Here is a 19,380-nt window from a genome sequence, read left to right on the forward strand (position 1 = left end):
ATTCTAGAAGTATGGCCAAACAATTGGAGGATGCTCAAAATAGATAATTTGAGGTAAGTCCTGAAGATCAGTTCAAGTACCAGCATTTAAAAAGGAGAGTGCTTAATTTTTCCTAAGGGATTGGGAACAGTATAACAAGGGATTGGGAAGAGTTTCTCCTGCTGGTTCCATTTATGGTGAACAAGAGTGAATCCACAAATTTTTACATAATTCTTGGTGTGGATAGGTGCCTCTGGAGCAAAATTCTTAGACATTTGTTATAGCTATAGAAAACAATATTTCATGTAGAAATTGTTTAATGGATTGTAGCTATCAAAGGTGGCATCTACAGATGTGCCTTTCAAACCAAATGTGTGTGATTGGGAATTTCAATAGATGGAATAGTTTTGCTTAAACTCTATTCACAACTCAGAAGGGGCAGATGACAGGGGGCAGTAGAATGGATCCTTCATTCGACCGGAGTTCAGAACATCGAGTCTTTTTGTAAGGTTACCGGGAGTCCCCTTTTTCCAAATAGTTGGTAATACACGAGAATCACGCACTGAAATGTGAAAAAATATGCAGAGTGTACCTGTGCAGTGCCTCCATCATTTGTGATTTTGAATGGATGCCACGCTGGATCTTTCAGATTTTCTTGCCACAATGAGCAAAGAGTAGAGGCCTCTACATCTACTTCTGCAATAGGAAATCTCTGCTTGCAAGTATTCAGGAAAGGCTTTTGATCAAGTTCTCCCATTCTTTTAATCCCAATATTAGTGCGGTTGCCCAACAGCTCTGTCAAACCCTGCACATAGAGATTGTTCATAACTTAAATGTTTATTGATAAGCCGGAGCATGTGAAGCCATAACTAATCCAGGCTATTACTTGAAATACAAAATAAGCTAAGAATATTTACACACACAATTTCATAAATGCGTTTGATGCCAGTTCCAATATCCAGTTCCAATATCGTCAAGGAGTTAGCAAGACAACAGCTTGTGAAATACTGTCATTTGAAGTTTTTCAGGTGATTAGTGATCAATTTTGTTTTGTTTTTTAAGTAACATTCAGCTATCCACTAGAATCCATTGAAAAAGGTATTCAGGATAAGTACAGTAGTATTCAAATTTCCAGTCAAGTTTAAACCTATTGGTCATGGCTTGTCCAATGGATGCTAGAAAACCAAATTGCAAACTCGGGCATCTATTAAAATCAACATATTATATACCAAAATCATATGCTCAAATTCACTACTGCAAATAAATTCCCAAAAATAAAATAAAAAAGAAGTTATACCTTAATTAATTCTTTACGTGCTTCTTGCAGCTCATCATTGCTCTGGCGTTCTTTGACAATAAGAACTTGATTTACTTCCTCCAAATCAGCTAAATCCTCAATCTTCTGAGCCAATTCATCCGTTATCTCTTTCACCTTTTTTTGGACAGCTGCATCATCTTCATCTCCAAGATGCTTCATCACCTCTAGTTTCCCTTTCAAGTCTTCGATTTCCATTTCTAACTTCTGTTTAGCATCTAGCTGTCTTTCTAGCTCAAGTATCTTATGCAGAGCCTCTTCCTTCTCCCTCTGAAAAGAGAGAAATCCATGTCACTAAAAACTAAAAATAAGACTTACACTAAGACAATTTTCATAAACATAAAATCCTAGAAATTAGCAATTAATTTTTTTGAAATAAAAAGTATAATATGTTTCATTAATATACAAGCACAAAAGGGTACTAACCCATATACAAAAGTATCTACATGTCAATCAGGATATCAATAAGGTCATAGAGAATTGGGTCAGCAGAGACTGGGTTTGAGATATGTAACTCAGATGAATCAGACACTTCAGGATAAGTGGATGTGGTGCTTTATGAAAGAGGAGGTATTCCTTGGAGGAAGGTTATAGAGGTGAAATACGGCACTATGGATAGAGGGTGATACTCTAGAGTATTAGCTAGACCGTATAGTAAGGGGTTGTGGAAAAAGAAATTATATAGGATAGAAAAAATTTCAGAAATACATTAATTGGAGAATAGGAGATGGCGAGAGAATTGGTTTCTGGTCGGACTTCTGGTTTGAAGGAGGAGCGCTGAGAGACAGGTTCCTTCAGTTTTTTACCATTGCACGTTATAAGGAAATTTCTGCTAGTGTCTTTTAGAGATGGTGGGGAACACAGGGAGTGGAATCTGGAGGTCTTGCAGAATCTCAATGACTGGGAAATAAATGAATATGAATCTCTTTTGAGTACCTTGGAGTCAGTTTCATTAAACGAGAATTATGACCAACCAGTTCGGACACTCAGTGCAACTGGGAATTTCACTATTAGGTTCTTCTACCGAGATTTGGCAAAAGAAGAGCCCATCGAGAACAATTTTCCGTTCAGACAAATCTGGAAGGTGAGTGCCCCTTCCAGCAACCAGTGCACTTCATCTTTCCAAAATGCAATTGAAACCCTAAAGCCCTCAAATTCTCACACATCCTTATTTCTTTCAATTCTTCCCCTCAAAAGACGACATTAAAAGTTTTGTTCTCGATTGCCAGAAATCTTCTATCCTAAGGACCATTTCAACTGGCCCCTAGGTCGATAATGTTGGCCGTGCAAGTGTGCTCAGCCAATGTTTGGTTGCCTTCACTTGGTTGGCAGAGCGTCCGACCACAGCTCTCTCTCTCTCTCTCTCTCTCTCTCTCTCACCTTCCAGAACAAATGTCAACAGCTCTCTCTCACAGTGAGATCTATCACAATAAGTACTATGTTAGCAACCGGGATACACAAGACAAGCAGCATCCATTCCATGAAACAGCTCCAACACATTAAAACATGAGATGACAAAGAGAATTATAATTTAGAATTTAGTTAAAAGCATTACATGTAACAACACACCTTTTGCTCCTCAGCAAGTCTTAAGACATTCTCATCTGCCTTCTTTTGCTCTATTGAAGCCATCTGAAGTGAATTGTTTCTTACATCATTCTGAGAAGAAAATTGTAAAGTATCATAAGCATAATTACAAATAAATAGCAGAATTCAGGAGTGTTTAGAAAATTACTCATGAAGAATTTTACATATTCAAAGACAGTATCCCAGGTATACTGTAATCTGAAACACTGCTAAAATTTAGTGTTGAATTAGAACACTGCATTAGAGATATATCCTGTTAAATAAACCATTCAGGAACTCTCACAAAATATAAGGCCATGCCCAGATGACCTGAAAGTTTCGAGAGAACTAATCTAGCTAAACAACAATACAAAGTACAGCATGAACATCAGTGGCTGATGGTTAAACTTCATTGCCATTTACAATAATTGATCGACTTAGCATGCAGCATTACCTTTTTCTTGTCTTCATCAAGTTTTTGTTTCTCGCGTTCAGTTAGCGCCTCCCTTTTGTTCAGTTCTTTGCTCCAGCAATCTAGTTTCCTTTTCTTAATTTCCAGGTCATAATTCAATTTTTCCTGCTCTTCAAGAATCCTCCGGATATTTTCCCGTGCCACCCTCTGCAGCTTCCTTGTTTCTGATGGAAAAAAAAGTGAGTTTTACATAATCATAGAGCCAAATACCTGGAACTATGTTACTGAAGGTTTGGCATTCTGGTTCTTTCTGATCCTTGAAGTTAATATCCACAGTAATCAGAAAAACATCAAGTTAATATCCTATTTAAAGAAATATATGTGTTTAACAATTAAAACTAACTTAGGAATTAATCTATATTTGGTTTCATGTTTCATCAATGAAAGAAAACCCCTAATATAAATTTGCTATTTGGTCTAAACAGCTCAGAAAAATTTGGTTATTTGTAAACAAAGGGATCAAAGTACATGGTATAAAGGGATAACTATACTTTGGTTTTCAAACCCTTTAGGAAAAACACCATATGAAGCATTCTGAAGTTCTGTGCTACAGTAGAGTTCAGGCTTTGCCATGGAAAACACTCTTATTAAAGGTTTAAACTCTCATGAGAATGGTTATTATTAATTATTTTTTTGGCAACATGAAAGTTCTAATGAACCACAAACTAACTAATATATATTCACATAAACTTTGAAATGTGTTGATTAAACACTGACTAGGAAACATCACCGAAGATTATGTATTCTTCATTGTACTAAATTTTGTTTTCGCATTTAAAATAAACTAGTAAATATAATAATTGTAACTTGAGCAAATAATCATAAACAACATTTTACAAATGGAATTATCTTCAATAGTTAGATAAAGATTATCAACTACATAAAAGATTTGATTTTAACAAGAGTATTTTTGGTAAAACAAATTTTAACAGGTCACATATTGTGCATTGAAATTATGTGATTTAAAATAAGGGCATTCAGTTTTTGCAAAAACCAAAAAGATTTATTTAGCTTATGAGCTTCACTTGAAAGCTCCAAAACCCAAGAGCTTGATTTTAGAGCTTAAGTGCTAAAAATGGAGGCAAAACCCTTAAAAATGATAATCCACCATGCACCACTTTTGTCAACAACACCTCATTGCTTCTTTTAAATTGCTACAAGAGTCTGGACAGCACTTCCAAATGCACTCAATGTTTTGCAATTAAACATATGCACAACAACATAGAAAAACACATACAGACCAACTGTAAGAGAGGAACTAACCTTCAACAAAAGCATAGTGTAGTTTGTCCTTCTCTCCAAGCATCCTACTTAAAGACATTGTTTTTTCATTGTACTTGTACTGTAGTTGATGCAAATTTTCATTTGTCAAATCAATTTTATTGGCCAAGTCTGCAACTACATTGTTCTTGTTTTCAGCAGCTTCCTGGAAAATATCATCAAAAGTTCTTAATTTTCCTTCCTGGCGGAGAAACTCCCCAATTGGTCCCACAGATTGATAATCATCAGCACGTGCACACCAACCATATACATCTGAACCAGGATGGTCTTTCCTTTCATTCCAGTCCCTTTTACTGTAATGCTCCGCTTCAAATGCTTTTTCAAATTCTGTTGCTTTCACGAACCCGTTCCAATCATTACTGAACTTCACTATTGCCTGTCCGGTTGGATCACGTTCATTCCAAAAGGTATGAACATCCAATGGTTTATATTTAGCAAACCTCTTAAACCAGTACTGTTTGTCAAGCAAACTTTTTCTGTCTTTTGTATCAGGCACTACATTAACTATGATTCCCATCCAAGGCCATACATAGTGATTGTCTTCAGATGTTTCAATCTGAGATTGCTGTACACCGGGATTTTGTATTTGATGATCTGCTTCACTAGCAAGGTCTTCCTCCAAATACTTTGCCAAGGCCAGGTGATTTGCCTTTTGTATTCCACTTCTATTAGCAGATCCTTTGCTTACTCCTGCAGCATGCTGAAGCAAGTCCTTGAACTTGTAATCTTGCTTTTTCTTCCCAGCACAGAAGGGGCATCTTAAGGTGCCATTTACAATTACTTTGTATTTTCCCGTTTTCAATTGTTGGTATGGCTTGTCCACATATTCATTTATCTCTGAATCACTGACATCTGACTCTTCTTCAGAACTTATATCCATCTGACAGAAACAATAACGACAAAGATACACCAAAAAATGGTTCTAACTCAGAAAGCACGAGCAACTTTGGTATCAGAAAATATAAATTCCACATATGCAACAACAATGAACAACCAAAAGCAGTTTTATACCCAAAAAGGATAGAAGTTTGGAGGTAGGCAAAGAGAGAAATCTAGTGGAAGTATGTTGGAAGCATGATACACAAAACATTTTATCTCTCTCCCTCTCTCTCTTTTTTTTTTGAATAAACACAGAATATTATCAGTACATGTAACCTTGAATGATGATTTTATGTATGATTTCTATTTATACAAAGTTTACAACTGAGAGTCCACCTTGAGGTGGAACTCATTTAGGAAACAAAATCTGAATCTTGTTATAATCTTATCAAAATTACACATTTTGCAAGGCCAGGTCTGAAAATTTCTTATTGAGAAACTCATCACCTCCACCATTGAAACTGTTCTATTTTGATATTGGACCGAGTATAAATAAAATTGTAAAAATGTTTGAAGGTCTCAAAGTCTTGGGATTTTTTTTCAAATAAACTACCCACACAAATCGAGTGAATTCATAAAAAAAAAGTACATAATATCGAGAGCCTGAAAAGGAAAGGAAGAAAAGATGTCTAAACATAATTGAGTATTATTTCAAAAGAATCGAATACATTGACATGAGATGTAGGAAAAGATTGTCTAACATTCTGTTGTCTAATAATTCTTCTTCATCTTTATTAGCTCAGCAGCATCCAAATACATAGAGAATGATTACAAAAGTTATAGACCTACAATTTAGGAGAGAATTGAGTCTCCTAGGAAGAAAGAAAATCTACCCTGGAAATTATGAGATCCGAATATAAGTCTATATCATAGATTTTGGGCTCCTACATTCCAGGAAGTAAATCTTCCTACAATCAATCTTGTTTAGGACTTCCACTGGAAGTAAATCTTCCTAGAACCAATCTTGTTTAGGACTTCTACACTCTCCCTCAAGCTAGGCATAGATTTTTTTTTCTTTGAAATAAAAGAAATATATTATTATAAACAAAGTACCAAAAGGGTACCGCACATATACAAAATAATTATATATCTATCAGGTGGTCAATGACTATCCCAATCCTTTCTAAATCTCCCATGTCATGATCCAACAAAATAGAACTAAAAGCGTTAATCCATCTATTTCTAGTTTTTACAAAATCATTTTTAATATTCTCAAAAACTCTCGCATTTCATTCATTCCACGCAACCAAAAAATGGTTAATGGAACTAAAAATAAATGCTTTTTTCTTTTACATATACTCGACCAAGCCCACAGCTCCTTACTAACAGTGTCCAAAATAACCTAATTCATTCCCATAAGCCCATACACCATTGTCCAAATATTGTAAACAGCCAGGCACTTAAGCATAACGTGATTGCAAGATTTCTCATCTGCTCTGCAAATGTAGTATCTGTCAACCAATGTATTGACTCTCCTTTTGAACATCTCAATAGTTAAGATAAATTCTCGAGCAGCTTCCCATGCACAAAGTGACATTCAGGGAAGAGCTTTCGATTTCCAGATCTACTTGTAACATGTTGTTCGCTCGTCCCCTTTCGCTCTTGTACATAAATAATTGTAATATGACTTCACCGAGAAGCCTTTTTGCTTATCTAGTTTCCATATTTTGTTGTCTCTATTTTCCAACAGCTTAATATTAGCTAGGAAGAGAAGCAAGTTACAATATTCTTCAACTTCCCAATCCTTCAAATTTCTTTTAACCCGGATATTCCAACCTCTCCCCCCCTCTCAACACTCTCGTACACATCCTCCACCAAGCTATCTCTCTCACAAGCAACGGAATAAATGATCTGAAACCTATGCTTCCATTTACCCTCACCCAATCATTCATCCTGCCAGAAAAAAATGTTCCCCCCATTTCCAACCTGCCACCCCCACTGATTTTCTTCCAAAGACTAACCCCATGCGGTTTAAACTTCCCCCTTCTCCCCACATCTCGTTCCCAATCTCCCCCACCTTGCTGCCACCACCCTCTTCCATAATTTATTTTCCTAGTTGACAAATATCCACAGCCATTTGCCTTGAAGCGCACAATTCATCCCCGTAATAGATCTTAGGCCAAGACCCCCCCATACATGGGCTTCTTTACATCATCCCACTTCACTAAATGGTATTTCCTATTCCCCTCATCGTCACCCCATAAGAATCTACATTGGATCCCCTCATTGTCTCCTCTCTCTCTCTTTTACATAAATAATGAATCCATCTATTTTTTAGTCTATAAATGTCACTCTCAACATCATCAAAACTTTTACTATTTCTCTCTTTCCAAATGACCCAAAAAACAGTCAAAGTGACTAAACTCGCAATATTTCTTTTTGCACATAAATCATCCCAAGCCCAAAATTTCCCACCAACCAAACCAGCAATAACCCATTCAATCCCCAAAAAGACCATATACCATACACCAAATGTTGTAGGCAGTAGGACACCACAACAGAAGATGATTATAAGTTTCCTCCACCTTTAGACAGAAGTAGCAGTCGTTCACCAATATATGACCTCTAACTCTCAGCTTGTCAAGAGTTAAAATCCTCTCCCAACAAGCCTCCCATGCTATAAAAAAAAAAAAAAGCAATACAAGGGGGAACCTTGGTCTTCTAGATTTGCTTAGCCGGAAAATCCAAGTTAACAGCAGCATCCCATTTGCTCAAATATCTGTAAATACGAACTAACAGAAAAATTACCTTTCTTTTCCAATTTCCACATAATCTGATCATCCGTTGTCAAAATCTGCTGTAATGCAAGTAACTTCAGCAACTCTTCATATTCACATATCTCCCAATCATTCAAATTCTTAATAACATTAATCGACCATTCAATACTCTCATTTGCGACCCAGTATGCCTCTTCAACAACCATTTTCTTAGATTGGACAATACCAAAAATTCTGGGAAGTCTTCTTATAAAGCAGCCCTCACCAAGCCATTCATCCTCCCATGAGGATTATAGATTATGTTTACACCCGTATTATCCATGTACTCAGCTACCGCGATTCCACAATTCTTCTCCACTCTCTATCATCTTTACACAAGTACCTCCATAACCACTTACCTTGAAGGGCTTCATTCATTTCTACCATAAATCTAATACTAAGCCCCCCATGGTTGAAAGGATTTTTTTTTTAAAGTAATTAGTGTGATTAACATGGTACCAAACAATTGGGGGTACCGTCCCTATACAAAAGCTTTACAATGTAGTTAACGAATCAATGACATGCTCAAAATTCACATCACAAATCATGTCATACTCTAACAATAAAAACCCAAAATAATGCAACCACCTATCTCTCAAATTATACTAATCATTAGCTTTACCCTCAAAAGTTCTAGAATTTCTCTCATTCCTTAGAATCCAAAACAAAGATAGAGGAATTAGATTTTTCAACTTCCTATCTACATGCATCCCTTCCCAAGCCCACAATTCCTCCCTAATAGATCCAGCCATCACCCAGTTAACGCCAATCATACTAAAAATAGCATTCCACAACCCAGAAGCCACAGGACACCACAGCAGCACATGCACATAGCTTTCCTAATTAGCCATACACAAATAGCACCGATTTGGAATGGCCAATCCCCTATTTTTAAGTTTATCAATTATCAAGATGCATTCTTTACTGGCTTCCCATGCAAAAAAAGCAACTCTAGGGGGAATTTTTGCCTTCCAGATCTGCCTATAGGGAAAATCAAAACTTATCACATTGTTTTTGTCTGTTAAATGCTTGTAATAAGATTTGACAGAAAAAAACACCACTTTTATTTTCTTATCTTCTCGTATGGTTGAAAGGTTTTTTGATGTCATCCCATTTCACCAAATGGTATTTTCGATCACCATCATCGTCTCCCCAAAGGAATTACATTGAATGGCTTCCAACTTCTTTGCTACTTTCACATGGATTGTAATAGTAGAGAGATAATAGATTGGGAGGTTAGCCAAGGTGCTTTTAATAAGGGCATACCTGCCCTCTTTTGAAAGGAAATTTTTCTTCCAACCCACAAGCCTCTTTTTACACAATTCAATCACTGGTTCCCATGTAATTTGATACTTGTATTTTGCTCCCAGTAGAACTCCATGATATTTAAAATGGAGCTTGACCTCTTTACAACCTAGGACTTCAGCAAAAGAACCCGCATCATTATTACCACCAATTCTAACCAATTCAGATATGTTTAGATTTATTTTAAACCCTGAAGCAACTTGGAAACACAATAACACAGTACAAGTGTAATAAATTCCTGAAATCAGGTTAATAGAAAATTAACATGTCATCAGCAAAGAAAAGATGAGACATGTCCTTAATATGCTCGATTCTACCAACTAAGACTCCCCTCATCAGCTGTAGATCTTTTGCCCTGCCTAACAGCCCATTAAGAGCTTCCATCATGATGATAAAAAATAGATGAGATAAAGGATTCCCTAGTCTTAAACCTCTAGTAGCATTGAAGAAGTTGGAAGGACCTCCATTGACTAAAACAGCAAAAGAAGTAATTGTGATGCATGATTTCATCCAATTTCTCTATTTCAACCCAAAACTCATTCTAATATATACTCAACAAAATTCCAATTAACATAATCGTAGGATTTCTCCGTGTCTAAGTTTACAAACCAATACATCCTTTTTATCAACCATTAAATCATCCACGGTCTCATTGGAAGCCATCACGGCATCGAGGATCTATCTTCCCACTAATAAAAGCATGTTGACGTTCCCCTATTACCTCACCAAGCACCATTGATAATCTTCTAGCCAACAATTTGGCAATAAGCTTGTAAATGCAATCCACCAAGTTAATTGGCCCAAAGTCTTCAAACTCAATAGCTCTACTTCTTTTAGGGATAAAAGTAAGGAATGTGGAATTTAAGAATTTCACACATTAACCCAAAGAGTGCAAATCCTTAAAGATGCCCATTATGTCTTCTTTCATTAAGTACAAAAAAGATTGGATAAATTTCAAGTTGAAGCCATCAGGCCCCGGAGCTTTGTTGCCATTACACGATTTCAGACCTTCCAATACCTCATCTGCAGTGAATTCAACTTCCAACAACTGCCTGCTTTCCTCAGATATGCTGCTAAAAGACAATCCATCCAGCTTGGGCCGTATAACATGGTCTTCCTCATACAGCTTTGAAAAATGGTTTCTAACAGCCTCCCTCAACTCAGTATTTCCACCAATTTTCTTATTGTCCACTGAAACCTCATTAATAAAATTGCATCTACGCCTATGTTTAGTGAATGCATGGAAATACTTAATATTGGGGTCACCCTCCTCAAGCGATTTCTCCCTGGATTTCTGCCTCCACATCATTTCCTCCTTCAACCAAGATTCCAATTTTAATTTTAAGGACCCTCTCTTGCCACTTTCCTCATCATTTAAGCCAACTTCATTTTCTTTGTTATCCAATTCTCTTATCTCCGCCAAAATGGATCAAACATTATTTTTTCCTTCACCATCTCCTCTTTTGCCCACACCTTGATAGCATTCTTCAATTCCTTTAATTTATAAGGAAACCTGTAACTAACACAGCCCTACAGCTCACAATTTTTTCATGTCTTCTACTAAAATTCAGAAATTCTCTTTTCCCAACCATCTGTTATCCAATCAGAACGGAATGGGGCCCATGGGATCCCTTCGGCCTCAATGCATATAGGGTAATGGTTTGAAGTACGACGAAGTAGGGTTTTTTGACTCACACCAGCAAGATTCAACAGTAAATTGGTCGACAAGAAAAATCTATCAATTTTTTATATGCACCTTTGATTGGACCAAGTCCATTGCCCCCCAGTTAACGAGAGATCAATTACCCCCAGCCTATCCATCACTTCTTTGAACTCACTTGCTTCCGAAGCCAGAAAGCTACTCCACGCTGCTCTTCCCTTTCAAAGTTATATTGAAGTCACCCCCAATAATCCAATTTCTTCCCCATTTGGCTCTGCATTCCTCCAATTCTTTCTATAAAATTGTTTTTTCCTCTTTGTTCCCTCTGCAGTAGACCCCAGTGAACATCCATTCCGAACCCCCCTACAGTTTTTGAAAATGCACAACATAGTACATTCTCCTTTGAACACCTCTACACTATTCACATAATCCTCCCACCACAAAATCAACATTCGCCTTGCCGAGCCTTTTGTTTCCTAATTATAAAGAAATTAATAAGAGCAAAAATAACAGAAATGAAGCTAAAGGAGTTGTGTTATAACTGCAATGAATCATTTATTCAGGATCACCAATATAAATGGTTGTTCTGCCTTGAGATTGAACGCGACACTAGTCCTAAATAACAAAAAAAGACCGACAAGAAAATGTTATATTCACATCTCAAACTTGAAGATCGGGGGAGGGGGGAGGGGGGAGGGGGGAGGGAGGGGAGGTAATGTTATGGACGCATTTATAAGATTTAAATAAAATGTTGAAACTCAATTAAATACGAAATCCTAATTAGTATTAAATACCTAAATAGTAAACATAAAATTCTAATTAGTATTACATTGCTAAATAGCATATGATTTTCCATTAATGTTGGATTTCTAAATAATATAGGTTTCCAATATTTTAGCAGAGATATTTCTAATTAGATTTAGATTTTTAAAAAAAAATTGTAACATCTATATAAAGGGGTATGCTTACTATTAATAAAAATAAGTCAGAATATTATTTTAAAGTACGAGATTTGAGTTCTCTCTAATCAAGTACAAGGTAACAGCTCTCTTTGATGAGTTGTAATTTATTATAACAAAATAGGTGCCTCAAAAAATTGCAACAAGAAGAAGAAGCAGATTTTAGAACTGGAAATTCCAGACAACCGCCCAACAACAATATCCTGATCTCGAGACATAACATTTGCATTCACTTTGAGGTTCACAATATTAACCCTTTTGTTCTCGACGATGTTCTTAGGGTTTTTAATGGGTCTATCCGCGAGCTCAAAAGTAGCCACCATTAACTTCCACCATCTCCTCCCCTGCTCTCCTCCGGAAAAGAAAATCCTCTTCACTTGTTGATCCCCTTGCACTATTAAGGCCAAATACTCCCCCCATCTGTTTTTTCCAAACAAAAATTACAGCTCGTAATTTCTCTTGACTAGGTGCTTTGCCCATGTTCCCGGCCTCCTCCACCAAAACTCATCAAGTGCATCTAGGAACCATCCATATTCATCTTTTTCCAGAAAAATCGAACAACGAAAACCTCGCCCATTTCACTAATTGTTAGCCCGTCCGCTTTCCTTCCTTTATAAACCAAGTCGAATGATTTATTTTTAATAGCTAGAAATCTTCTCCCATAGGAGCTCATGAAGATTCCTTATATTATTGTGGTCGATCAATCTGGCATTAGGGCGCAGAGAGTTTAGAGAGAAAGTTTAAAGAGAGAGAAAGTTATGTGAAAAATCAAGAATCAATATGAATTTACCCTTCTATTCTCTTTTTCGACTTCGGTCTCCTCTTTTTCTTCTTCTTCTTCTTCTCTCTTCTCCCTTTCCTTCTCAAGATCAGAACCATGTCTGAGGTTCTTGATAGTTCTGTATCCATATAGGAGATCTTCCAATTGAGAAAATTCATCGACTTGAGTAAAAGAGAAAGATCTATCTATTTTATTTAGTTATTCAGTTAAATCAATAATTCGTTATTAGAGCAAAAAACTACAACCATTTCATACGACATGAATATTTCTTATTTTCCAATAGATTTACATCTTTCAGTAATGAAATTTTTTTGATGTGGTGAATAATAACTCTGGTTCTTTGTTGTTCACAAATTCCTATTTAAGCAGTTCATACCATTTATACATAGTGTATTGATCTAATATTTAAATTCTTTCATATTTCAATAGTAGTATGTTATTCCATGGAGCTAAGATCCAAAATATGGAAGAAACAAGTCTTTCCAAAACTCTACCATCCAGTCAATTCCATTCCGCTTAATCTCTATTTCATTACCACATATCTTTCTAGCTAAGTAATGAGAAACCTTTCTTCTGTTACATGAATCCAATTTTTATTTCTTGTGTACTAGAATTAATTGTTTGTTTTTTTGTTATCATTTCTGTTATAACAAACCACATGTAAAATTCCTTGTTCTGCCCTTTACTTTGTATATAAATAGTATACATTCAAATATCAATAAACTACACAAAAAAATTTATGGTCTATTTACTTTTCTAATATGGTATCAGAGCTTTGAGCCGCTACAATTTCCGCTGCACCTCATTAAGCTACTATGGCTAGAGGTGGTGGAGGCTCCTCATCACAGAATCGATTTCAGCCGTTGGCGGCGCCTTCAACCCAAATCTCACAAAACACCCATTCAAATGAAACCCACAACCCTTTTTTACTTCACAGCTCAGATCATCCTGGATTTACGCTGGTTTCTCACACACTGAATGGGAACAATTACAACACTTGATCACGCGCGATGCGCGTTGCTTTGAACACCAAAAACAAATTTGGCTTCGTGGATGGATCCATTGCTCAACCAGCTGAGACAGATCCTATGGTAGGGGCGTGGTTCCGCTGCAACATGGTTCTCTCCTGGCTTCTCAACGCCGAGGCAAAAGATATAGCAGACAGTCTCCTCTATCTTGATAGTGCGCGGGCAGTGTGGGTCGACCTCCATGATCGGTTCCAACAAAGCAACGCCCCTCGCATTTTTCAGCTGAAACAAATGATGAACAGCTCAGTGCAAGGGGCCCTCAGTGTCAATAGCTACTATACGAAAATGAAAACGTTGTGGAACGAACTTAAAACCTACCAGCCCGCTCCGGTATGTCGTTGTGGAGGAATGAAAGCCTGGAATGATTATACAGGAATTCGTCATGCTCTTCTTAATGGGGCTCAACGATTCCTACACGTCCGTACGGAGCCAAATCCTCTTGATGGAAATACCTTCTTCCATCTCGAAAGTCTTCAGTCTCGTGATTCAAGAGGAGAGACATCGGGTTGTCGGAAACGCCGTTGGAACAAAGGCATTCAGCGGCGCAATGGAATCTGCAAATATTGCCTTAGCACAGGGAGGAAGAAGAAGGCCTACGTGTATCCATTGTGGGCTTCTGGGCAATGTAGTGGACCTGATGTTATAAATTACATGGGTACCCGCCTGGTTATTGGCCCAAATCCAAAGGCACATCCGACCCATCTGTTATCACTAAAGCCCAACAGCGTGCATCTTCACAAATCAGATCTTCACAAACCGAGCCTTCACAAACCGGGTCTTCACCAAAGCCCGTCGGGTTACAATCTTCTTCTTCCCCGCATATCTACTCCACTGTTGCTCCCACTGGTTTCACCGGTGTGTCGTCCGCAACCTCTAGCTCCGTCGCCTCTGTTATGGCTCTCGCCACAGATCAAATCCAGGACATTATTGCTCATTTAAGCACGCGTCTCCATGCCTTCGGATTTTGCCTCTGACTTTAACTCGGCTACACCGTCTGTTTCCACCAACTTAGGTATACTTAGCTCTTCCTTCTATTTATCTCTATTTACACACCTACCCAACACCCACATATGGATTCTTGACACTGGAGCAACCCACCACACTTGCTGCCACCACCATTTATTCACAAAACTTAAGCATGTTAAACCTTTCCTTGTTACTTTGCCTAACGGTAGCTCAGTGATAGTCAATCAAGTAGGAAATATTATTTTGACAACTTCCCTTACATTGGTTGATGTCCTATTTATTCCCACATTTACTTTTAATCTCATAAGCGTTAGCATGCTCACTTCCACTCACAATTGCACAGTTAATTTCTCACTTGATTCGTGTGTCATTCAGGACCTTACTCAGGGCTTGTTGATTGGAAGGGGTAAACGAGTTGGGAACCTTTATCATTTTCTTACAAATAAATTTCTTTGTAATTGCGTTGTTTCCGAATCTGTTAATTCTAAATGTAGCCTATGGCACTTTAGATTGGGTTATCCGTCTTTTATAAAGCTTCAACATTTAAATAAAGATTTACATATTCCAGTTGTTCAGATGAATGCTTCTTTTCATTGCCCTATTTGTCCTCTTGCTAAACAAAGATAATTATCTTTCATATCACATAATAATTTGTCGCTAAACCCCTTTGATCTAATTCACATTGACATATGGGGCCCTTTTGCTATCAACACTGTTGAGGGATACAAATATTTCCTCACTATTGTTGATGATTGCACTAGAGCCACCTGAGTTTACCTCCTTCGCCAAAAATCTGATCTTACCACTATTTTTCCTGACTTTTATACATTTATCTTAACTCAATACAAAAAACCTATAAAGTCAGTAAGGTCTGACAATGCGCACGAGTTAAGTTTTCACTCATTTTTTAAGTTTAAAGGCATTCTTCCTTATCACTCTTGTGTTGAAACTCCACAACAAAATTCTATTGTGGAACATAAACACCAACACATCTTGAATGTTGCATGTGCTCTTCTTTTTCAATCCAATATTCCACTTGTTTATTGGAGTGATTGTATCTTAACTGCTGTTTATATCGTTAATCACCTCCCTTCTCCCTTACTTTCTAATAAGACTCCTTTCGAGCTTTTAAACAAGCGGAAGCCCTCTTATAATCATTTGCGCTCTTTTGGATGTTTATGTTATAGCTCCACACTTACACACTAGCGACATAAACTTTCACCTCAAGCACGTGCTTGTGTCTTCCTTGGATACCCATTTGGATACAAAGGCTACAAACTTCTTGATTTCAAAAGTAATCAGATCCACATTACCCGTCATGTAGTTTTCCATGAGACAATTTTTCCTTTTTCTCATCATCGGCCAAATAATATTTCATCTGATTTTTTTCATGATTGTGTCATACCTCTTCCACAAGATACTGATCACTCTCCTCATATTTCTTTTTTAGCCACCCCATCTCATTCCTCCACCACTTCTCGTCCTCAGCGTCAGAGTAAACCTCCTTCCTACTTGTCTGACCATCACTACTACCACACCTCTTGCACACACCATCCCATTTCCAATTTTCTTACATATGACAAGTTTACACCACAATATCACTCCTATATATGTTCCATTTCTTCACACACTGAACCCCAGAGTTTTTTTGAGGCAATCCGGATGCCAGTTTGGCAAGATGCCATGTACACAGAGTTGCGTGCTTTGAACAATAATCATACCTGGACAGTTGTATCTTTACCACCAGGAAAGAAACATGTTGATTGTAAGTGGGTTTATAAAATCAAGTATCAAACTGATGGACAGATTGAAAGACATAAAGCACGACTGGTAGCAAAAGAGTATACTTAACAATTCGGAATTGATTTCCTTGACACTTTCTCACCGGTCGCAAAACTGGTCACTGTCAGGACCTTATTATCTCTAGCTGCTATCTTTCACTGGAGTCTCACACAATTAGATGTTACTAATGCTTTTCTTCATGGAGATCTGCATGAAGAAGTATACATGACTCTTCCTCCAAGCTATTCTCCTCGAGAGGGGGAGACGTTTCCACCGAATACTGTCTGTTGATTACACAAGTCTATTTATGCATTGAAGCAAGCTTCACGACAATGGTTCCATAAATTTTCCACAGCCCTGACTCAAGAAGGTTTTTCTCAGTCACAATGTAACCACTCACTGTTTATCAAAAATCATGAAGATATTTTCATTGCCCTTTTGGTTTATGTTGATGATATAGTAATTGCAAATAATAATGATAATGCTGTCAAAGATTTCACATACAGCTTGAATCAGAAATTCAAAATGAAAGACTTGGGACCACTCAGATATTTCCTTGAGCTTGAAGTTGCCAGAAACAATGATGGAATAACTCTATGTCAAAGAAAATATGCTCTTGATCTCCTCTCTGAGGCTGGATACTTAGGTTGTGAGTCGTCCCTTATTCCTATGGAACCCAATCTCAAGATTTCCAAGGAAGATGGAGAACCGCTTGGTAATGTCACCAGTTATAGACGATTAATTAGGAAGCTGTTATATTTGACTATCACTCGGCCGGACATTTGTTACTTTGTTAATCGTGTGAGTCAATTCTTAGCTGCTCCAAAGACAAGTCACCTTCAAGCTGCTCTAAGGATTCTACAGTATATTAAAGGAACACCAGAATAAGGGATTCACTTCCCTGCAAATTCTCATATTCAAGTAAAAGCCTTCTCTGATGCCGACTGGGGCACATATCCTGACACATGGAGATCTCTGACAGGATATTGTATTTTTGTCAGATCATCACTCATATCATAGAAATCCAAGAAGCAACAAACTGTGTCTCGATCTTCTGCAGAAGCTAAATATCGCTGTATGACAAATACAACATGTGAAATAGTATGGATTTTGAATTTAATGAAAAATTTGAATGTCAAGCACATAGGGACAGCATTATTATATTGTGACAATCAGGCTGCTTTTCATATAGCTGCCAATCCGGTTTATCATGAAAGAACAAAACACATCGAGTTGGACTGTCATTTTGTTCGAAAAGAGATTCAAGTCGGAACACTCAAAACCATGCATGTCTCTTCCAACAACCAACTTGCGGACTTGATGACTAAAGCTCTTCCTTCTACACAGTTCCATACACTTTTAAGCAAGATGGATACAATCACATATATCCAATACAAAAAATAAATAAATAAACATTCAGTTGTGCCATACACCCATTCGAATCAAAAGAAATATCTCAATCTATTATATATCACATATTCTTAACAATTTTCTGAAAATTAAATCATTTATATTAACAACAAATCCAGTATTAGAAATGGACTTCAATAATCGACCATCTTCAAACGCAACAAACCCATCACCAGTGACAAAGTGAAATATCAAAGATACTAGAAAAACTAGTGCAACTCTGAGAAGAAGCAAAAACAGAGGAACCCACACTCCATTTTTTGGCAATGTCAGGAAGAAAGAGAGAGAAAGAGAGAGAGAGAGAACTGAAAGCTAAAATATTTGCTGCAGGCCCCAATGCATTCACACCAGGACGATCATAAGGCATAAATAAAAAAGGAAAATTTGCAACTGAACCTGCCAATGAGACCAGGCTGAGCGTTCAGAGGATCTCGGAGGGCTGACCAGGCTTGAGTTAGCTGTTGCGGCGGACAACAGACCAGACTGCACGTACGGTGTATGCGAGGCAGTTGCCTGTTGCGGATGACGGCTGTTGTGGACGACGTGCTCCGTCGCCGGACACGGACGCTGAGCAGAGAGAGGAACTACCACGCGGTTGCGTAGGTGGGCTAGGGTTTTATTATACGAGGGTAGTTCAGTAATTTTATGTGATAAATACACTTGACTTTATTGTCCTGTTTTTTTTTTTTGGGCATTACTAGAGACAAGCACCAAAGTACTAGACGGGCTTGTAATATATATGTATTTAACTTCATTGTTCATTGATCCAAATCAAATTGTATATAGAATAGATAGAAAAAAAAAAATATATATATATATATATATATATATGTGTGTGTTTGGAGCAATGACTGATTTTAAATATTTTGTAAATATATGATATATATAAACTTTTATGTCTACAAAATCAACTCTAATTTATATATGTTCAACTATCTCATATATATTCAATCCACCTTATATTTTTACGTATAAATAATTATTAATAAACTCATCATACGTATTAAAATTTTCATTTAAATAAAAATTTAAAACAAAAAGAAATTATTACTTAGTCAATAAAAACACAGTCGAAATTAAACCACATTGAATCATGAAGCAAAAACATTTCAAAATTGAGGCTATACTAGATATACGAAATTAGAGCTATGTTTTTAATTTTTGTTATTATTATTATTATTATTTAATTTAAAACGAAGTGAAATAAAAAATAAAAAGTAAACCGAAAGGAGGGAGACTAA

At 37.0% G+C, this 19,380-nt stretch overlaps 1 protein-coding gene across 8 annotated transcripts in view; it reads right to left on the reverse strand.

The window, feature by feature from the left end:
- Positions 1 to 18,807, reverse strand: part of LOC110821008 (factor of DNA methylation 1-like) — a 34,506-nt gene extending 15,699 nt beyond the window's left edge. For 6 of the 8 annotated variants that reach the window (XM_022050669.2, XM_022050664.2, XM_022050668.2 and 3 more), the window contains exons 1-6: positions 18,536 to 18,804; positions 4,596 to 5,493; positions 3,315 to 3,496; positions 2,864 to 2,953; positions 1,277 to 1,564; positions 572 to 784 (exon numbers count right to left, since the gene is read on the reverse strand). In XM_022050669.2, the coding sequence (XP_021906361.1) occupies positions 572 to 784; positions 1,277 to 1,564; positions 2,864 to 2,953; positions 3,315 to 3,496; positions 4,596 to 5,493 (1,671 nt within the window). In that variant the 5' untranslated portion in view covers positions 18,536 to 18,804. Of the gene's footprint in view, positions 1 to 571; positions 785 to 1,276; positions 1,565 to 2,863; positions 2,954 to 3,314; positions 3,497 to 4,595; positions 5,494 to 18,535 lie in introns of all 8 variants that reach the window. The other 2 variants (XM_088220949.1, XM_088220950.1) reach the window with 2 other exon arrangements.
- Between the last annotated feature and the right edge of the window lie 573 nt (positions 18,808 to 19,380).

The sequence above is a fragment of the Carica papaya genome, chromosome 5, assembly GCF_054855325.1.
Source record: "Carica papaya isolate Zhongbai chromosome 5, ASM5485532v1, whole genome shotgun sequence".
Classification (NCBI taxonomy): Eukaryota; Viridiplantae; Streptophyta; class Magnoliopsida; order Brassicales; family Caricaceae; genus Carica; species Carica papaya.